Source organism: Danio aesculapii, chromosome 15 (genome assembly GCF_903798145.1).
Source record: "Danio aesculapii chromosome 15, fDanAes4.1, whole genome shotgun sequence".
NCBI lineage: Eukaryota > Metazoa > Chordata > Actinopteri > Cypriniformes > Danionidae > Danio > Danio aesculapii.
In genome coordinates, this window is record NC_079449.1 from 39,696,306 (window position 1) to 39,703,924 (window position 7,619).

The 7,619-nt window shown below is 35.8% G+C and overlaps 1 protein-coding gene across 1 annotated transcript; it reads left to right on the forward strand.

Moving 5' to 3' along the window:
- Positions 1-1,721: 1,721 nt before the first annotated feature.
- Positions 1,722-7,258, forward strand: si:ch211-113p18.3 (uncharacterized). The gene is made up of 2 exons (XM_056473800.1): positions 1,722-2,147; positions 4,393-7,258. Exons 1-2 carry the CDS (start codon positions 1,784-1,786, stop codon positions 4,488-4,490), a joined length of 462 nt encoding a protein of 153 aa, XP_056329775.1. The 5' UTR covers positions 1,722-1,783; the 3' UTR covers positions 4,491-7,258.
- The last annotated feature ends 361 nt before the right edge of the window (positions 7,259-7,619 follow it).

Consider the following 7,619-nt stretch of genomic DNA (forward strand, 5'->3'; position numbering starts at 1 on the left):
TGCTCTTCAATAGACTGATTTAACGAGGCCGCCATTTTAAAAGCAAATCGAGGCTGCTTTATATATATATAAATATATATATGATTGAAAAAATGCAAACAGTGATTTTTGATTGCTGATGTTGCCACCCTCCATATATCAGCTTTGTGATATGGGAACGCGCAGTGAGAAACACTTTTGTCAACTTTACTATTGGTTTTTGAACGAATGATGCTTTAGTTCAGAGATTCCAATAATGAAACCTGTATGATATATTTTAAACAATATTTAATGATTGTTTATTGAAACTATGTGTACCTTGTGTGCTAGTAATGATGTTCCTGTGGGATTTGTATGATAAAAGGATTATGTGGACCAATGATCCTGCAAATACAAGACTTCTCTAAATAAATGAACACAACATGCAGTGTTATGAACACTGGAGAGCCTGCCTTAAAAGTAGTGACTGTTTAGAGTTTTGTGTCTAGAGTTTTGAAAATTTCCATCAGGGTTCTGACATTTGTGGCAAAACAATTGAAAAAACTGTGAGACAAAACTTATTTATATTTTCAATTAAATTAGAAAAGTATATAAATAAACATTCATTCATTCAGTTTCTTTTCGACCTAGTCCCTTTAATAATCCGGGGTTGCCACAGCGGAATGGACCGCCAACTTATCCAGCACATGATTTACACAGCGGATGCCTTTCCGGCTGCAACCCATCACTGGGAAACATCCATACGCACTCATTCACACACATACACTACGGACAATTTAGCGAACCTAATTCACCTATACCACATGTTTTTCAACTTGTGGGGGAAACCGGAGCACCCGGAAGAAACCCAGGGAGAAAATATTGTAAACTACACAGAAACGCCAACTGACCCAGCCGAGGCTCAAACCAGTGACCTTCTGGTGCTACCCACTGCAAAACCGTGCAGCCTATAAATAAACATATGTATAGCCTATAGGCTATATAATTATTGCATCTCCTGCAATATCAGTATACAACGTGATTAATGGGAGATATATATATATATATATATATATATATATATATATATATATATATATATATATATATATATATATATATATATATATATATATATATGATGCAGGATAGATGTGTTTGGTTATAGCATGTTGCAGTTTTAGCCAAAAAGATACATTAGCACCACCTTGTGGACAATGGGTTGCACTTCCAGTTAGAGACCGAATTCGTTCAAAACAACTGAAACTGTCATTCAAAAATGCTATAATTTGAATGAAAGATACGTTCGGGTGTGCTTAAATTAGTTTTATCAAATATGAACCTTAATATTGAGATATATCATCACAATATCTGTGGTTAAAGCTCAAGATTATCTTCCTTACAGAAATGTTCAACCAGTGACCTGCAACACTGCTGTGGAAAACTTACTAAGTACTAGACTATATATATATATATTTTTAAGTTGGCTTTTATTTCGATGGAAGGTCATTGGGGTGAATAACGCAAGCCTTTCATGTGCTCAGATTTTAGCGGAAGTTTCTCCGCACGTACATTTTGGCACGTAAGTTAGTAAAAAAATGCCCATTAGTGAATTGTCCGTACTTTAAGTAATGAGCAGTGCGAATACAAGTATCTCACTTCTTTTTTTTGTCTATCCATTTGCTATTTTTCCACCTGCTGGTCTCCCATTAGGTCCATGTGTTTAAATCATGTGGGCGGAACTTCCGGTAGGCTGGTGAGTTGTGTTGTGATAAAAACTAGTCGTTCGCTTGTCGGTTTTGCTGTTTTTAGTCGTCTTTGCAAAATGTCTGCGAAAGGCTCCGGGACGACGTGCGCGGTTCGTGGTTGTCACTACAACCGGAAAAAACTAAACGTGTGGTTAAATCAGGAGTGTTATGATCACAAACCGCTCACGAAGTCGGATTGCTCCTGTCCGCAGTGGTATTATTTCTATCGGCTTCCCACTGACGAGGAGGACCGGAGGATTTGGCTGAGAAACCTCTACCTGAAAAGGCCACCTAAGGCCCTGTACGTCTGCTCATTTCACTTTGTTGACAAGAAGCCGACAGAGAGAAATCCCTATCCGACACTGTGGCTCGGTCACCGCATTCCTCCGGAGAAGAAGCGCCGTGTTATAAAGAAAGAAACCACGGACATTAGGATTAAAGGTGTGCTTCACGTTTAATGCACGGGATTTCAGTTGTGCTGATTTGATGGTCAAATATTACCATGACCAAAAGTAGCCCCAGTAGGAATATGTTTTTTCTGTACAAAACCCCCACTATATCTCTCACTGAAACTATATTCACATTTTCCCTACGCCACATGATGCTTAGTATAACTTGTGGGAGAAACTACTGTAAATGAGGTGACATTATTCATCCATCAAATATAGTTCATCCATCAAATATTAAAAGGAAATGATCTCGCCCTCATGTGGTTTCAAACCGTTATGATTTTTTTATTGTGTTGAACACAAAAGAAGATACAATTAATGACGAATTTGAAAACCTGTAACCACTAATTTCCATATAATGCAGAAATAACACTAGAAGTTAGGGCTGCACAATATTTTATTTTCCTGTGATAAACACTGCAATATGAATACAGTTTCAGAAGATGGTTTGAATAGCACTAGTGTTCTGGGGAGTCTTAACAGTATTTGGGTACAGAAATTGAATAATCACAATGAAAAAATGCTTTTCTTACTTCGTTTTGTCTCATTTCTAGTCCATAATCAAAAAATTGTTAGACCAAATATAAATATTGTTTAGTTTTCACTGTCAGAATAAATAAGTGAAAATTAAGAGTGTTTTTTTTTTTCTTGTTTTAAGCAAATTATCTGCCAGTGGGGTAAGTGGAATAATCTTGTTTTCGCTTTGAAATGTAGATATGTACAAACAAGACAATTTAAGTTAGAAATGTTCTTTTTATTATAATTTTTTTACATCATATAAATTCCATATAAATACAGGGATTAAATGCAATTCTTTATCTCCTGGTCAACTATAATTTAGACTAAACATTGCATATCTTCGTGATGAGACTATTGTGGATGCGCACATTGCGATATCAATGCTAAAACAATATATTGTGCAGCCCTACTAGAAGTCAGTGATTACCAATTTCATCATTCTTCAAACTATCTTCTTTTGGGTTCAACCGAATAAACAAACTCATAAAGGTTTAAAACACCTTTAACCATTTTCTTTCAGCAGACCGTTTCACATTCACATAAAATGTGTAAAACAAAATCATGAATAATAATAGTTAGGCATTAACAAACTAAGTTTTCTCTGTTTGGATTATTTGTAGCACAACCTTTTATTATTTAAAATGAGTTGTTTTAATTAGTGAAAGTTACTCAAAATGAAAGTACAACCCATAATTTGAACTGCAGTCATTATCTTTGGAAAAAGTTGCATGCTAAAATATCTTGTCAGGCATGTTTAGGACAAAAATCACTCGATGACCTATTTATTGGTCACAGTGCAGCATGAAAATATCAATTTGTTGTCATATTAGATCTTTAAATGCTTTGCCACATCACTAGTTTTTACCCATTTGTCAGCGAGAACCTTATAATAATTTAAAATACAACAAATAATATAACATAAAAATAAGTCTTTTGTTTTAATAAGTAAAAGTGAGAATAAATATGTTGGTTGATTTTTACTATTACTGTAAAATGAGTCATAAAAATTAATCGCATCCAAATAAAAGTTTGGATTTGCAGATGTGTGTTTACTTGTATGTATATTGTTGGAAAAATTTAACACTGCAATTTTTTTTTTTATTCTGCGATATGAATGCAGTTTCACTAGATGAGTTCAATAACTGTTTGAAAAGAATCTATAATTTTAGATTGATTGCAGATTCTGTAGGGCAGTGCATAAAATATAAGAAACAATCTACAAGCATAGATAAATTAAATTAGATTAAACAGAGTTTTATTGTTTTTGAGTTGAAATCTATTCAGGTATAGAGTAATTGAATAATCAAGTGTAAAATAATACTGCATAGTCTTCGTTTAGTTAACAATTCAATAAAATTTAGCGTTACTCATTTATTTTTTGGTATTCACGCAAACAGTACAACTTCTTATGCCTGAATACTTTTAAACCCCTCACACAGTCACGGGCCTCAAACACTTGATTATAATCCTGACTCAACATTGCCTATACTCGCAATGTAACTATATGGAATGATCACATTGTGATATCGATGCTAAAACGACATATTGTGCAACCCTATGTATTTGTGTATATAAATGCTTAGTACACATACATATATTATTTAGATACAAGCTTTTATTTATTTTTATTACTTTTTGCATATATCTAGATTATAAATGAAATCTTCATGTATAAATGTGTTTCTTTTTCTTACAAATGACTGTGTATTTCTTTGCAGATGAGCCTGAAGACATAGCTATTGAGACTTTCACACAGACTGATGCTGAAACCCCAGATGGATCAAGTACAGAAATACCACAAAACAGCGTGCTTTGATAAAGTTCACCGTCAATACAACAATGAGTTTGTTTTCAAACTGTGTCAGTGTCTGTTTCAGTGTCTTTTAAGGAGCTGCTGCATTTTCAGATTCCTTAAGGATGCTCACGAAACAAACAACAGTTTTGTGTATGGATTGATACAATGGTTGAATGTGAAAGCATCACGATGACCAAGCCACTGGCATTTCAGTACAGAGCACATAATCTGTTCAGAGAGAGCTCTTTAACCATATTCTGGATTAAAGAAGTATGTAATGTGCAAAAAGGAGAATACTAAAGACTAGCTAGACTCTCTGGCATATTTTTATGTTGCCAGTAACTGGTTCAGTTCCCAGTTTGCTTTCAGAGTTATTCATGACATTGATTCTACAATGTGCTGAAAACATTCTTCAGATATTTTCATCCATATTGAAATGACTGAATCATACACTTACCGCAGATTTGACGTGTGAATCTCCTGTTCCTGGCACGTCCTAAAAGAGCTCTACTAGATTGGAATTTGATGAACTTGAACGACTGATGTGCTCTTTTCTGCTGTAGCTTATCTGCTTCAAGGTTTGATGTGCTGTGTCTTCAGCAATATTCTTCGGCAGAAAAAAGTGATTATTGCTGTTTGTGAAGATCACCGCTGACACGCAGTTTCTGAAATACTCAGAATAGCCCATCTGACAACAACCTCAACCTCTTTTTTACATGTGAAGCTATGAAGATGCATTTCCGAATAAAGCTTCCAATGAGTCAAAGAGAACAAAATCATCACTTGATAAACTGGTGCCAAATATCAAAAAGAAAAATGCAATTTGCTGTGGGTCTTTCTTATATAATAATTTATTTGCACTTCAGAAGAATCTCAGTGAATGCACTGTGGCTTTTTGAGGCATGAGATTGTTTTTGGGAGCGCAGCTACTCAAGACACTTCAGGATGTAATAATACTGAAACACATTGATGATAGACTTTGGCTGAGGGATTTTAGAATGACAAAAAACATAATTTCATTTATTGTGCAATTTGGTTGGCTGGTTTGTCCTTTAATGCCGTCCCATCACACCTGTTTTTGTTATTACATGTTCTGAAAATATATGCGCATGTTGGTGTTTTTATACAATATTACAAAATGTGCATAAAAATAGGTGAATGGAAAGATAACTACATGAATCATTTGGTACTCTCTGTTTTAACTTCAGCAGATTGTCTTGACCATGTCTAAATGCTGCCATTTGATTGGTTGATTATTTATTTGCGTTACTAACATGTGTACCCAGTAAAGAATCCAACAAGTGAATAATGCCAGTAATTGACTTTTATTGTAAAGAAAATGAGATGCATTTAGTGAATGACGTCAAATGCCTGCTTTTTTCAAGAAGGGTATAAACGGAGCCAGAGCCAGCTCTTAGTAGGTGGGACTTGAGCTTCAAGTAAGCTGTACAATCTTTCTGGGGTTTTCATTGATTTTTTTTTATGTTGTGTACATCACATGGAGTCCAGCCTATTGTGTTTTATTGATGTCTACACCTACCACAACCCTAAACCCAACCTCACAGTAACCTGATGTGTTTTATTAACGTCTACACCTACCCCAACCCTAAACCCAACCTCACAGTAACCTGATGTGTTTTATTAACATCTACACCTACCCCAACCCAAAACCCAACCTCACAGTAACCTGTTGTGTTTTATTAACATATACACCTATACCACAACCCTAAACCCAACCTCAAAGTAACCTGATGTTTTTTATTCACGTCTACACCTATACCCCAACCCTAAACCCAACCTCACAGTAACATCTACACCTACCCCAACCTCACAGTAACCTGTTGTGTTTTATTAACATCCACACCTATACCACAACCCTAAACCCAACCTCACAGTAACATCTACACCTACCCCAACCCTAAACACAACCTCACAGTAACCTGTTGTGTTTTATTAACATCTACACCTATACCACAACCTTAAACTAAACATAACAGTAACCTGTTGTTTTATTAACATATACACCAATACCACAACCCTAAACCCAACCTCAAAGTAACCTGATGTTTTTTATTCACGTCTACACCTATACCACAACCCTAAACCCAACCTCACAGTAACATCTACACCTACCCCAACCTCGCAGTAACCTGTTGTGTTTTACTTCTACACCTATACCACAACCCTAAACCTAACCTCACAGTAACATCTACACCTACCCCAACCCTAAACCCAACCTCACAGTAACCAGTTGTGTTTTATTAACATCTACACCTATACCACAACCATAAACCCAACCTCACAGTAACCTGTTGTGTTTTATTAACATCTACACCTATACCCCAACCTCACAGTAACATCTACACCTACCCCAACCCTAAACTCAACCTAACAGTAACCAGTTGTGTTTTATTAACATCTACACCTATACCACAACCCTAAACCCAACCTCACAGTAACATCTACACCTACCCAACCCTAAACCCAACCTCACAGTAACCAGTTGTGTTTTATTAACATCTACACCTATACCACTACCATAAACCCAACCTCACAGTAACCTGTTGTGTTTTATTAACATCTACACCTATACCCCAACCTCACAGTAACATCTACACCTACCCAACCCTAAACCCAACCTCACAGTAACCAGTTGTGTTTTATTAACATCTACACCTATACCACAACCATAAACCCAACCTCACAGTAACCTGTTGTGTTTTATTAACATCTACACCTATACCCCAACCTCACAGTAACATCTACACCTACCCCAACCCTAAACTCAACCTAACAGTAACCTGTTGTGTTTTATTAACATCTATGCCTGTACCACAACCCTAAACCAAACCCAACAGTAACCTGATGCGTTTTATTAACGTCTACACCTACCCCAACCCTAAACTCAACCTAACAGTAACCTGTTGTGTTATGTTTTATATACACCTACCCAACCCTAAATCGAATCTCCTTGTGACACTTGCCTCCCATTTTGAGATCTCAGGAATGCAGCAATATTTAGTTGCCTTTTTCTGATCTTTGTTGGAAAAAAAAATATCAATTGTCTGTGCTTTTTTGGTGAAATAATCATTTGAAAAGTTGATGTAGTAAATCATGATGTTTACCTAAAATGTAAGAAAAATGTATATG

What these genes read in the sequence shown, in the direction of transcription:
- si:ch211-113p18.3 (XM_056473800.1), top strand. Translation starts at nt 1,784, where the DNA reads ATGTCTGCGAAAGGCTCCGGGACGACGTGCGCGGTTCGTGGTTGTCAC. An exon ending in CACGGACATTAGGATTAAAG is followed by an intron (nt 2,148 to 4,392) that starts GTGTGCTTCACG and finishes ATTTCTTTGCAG; the next exon opens with ATGAGCCTGAAGACATAGCT.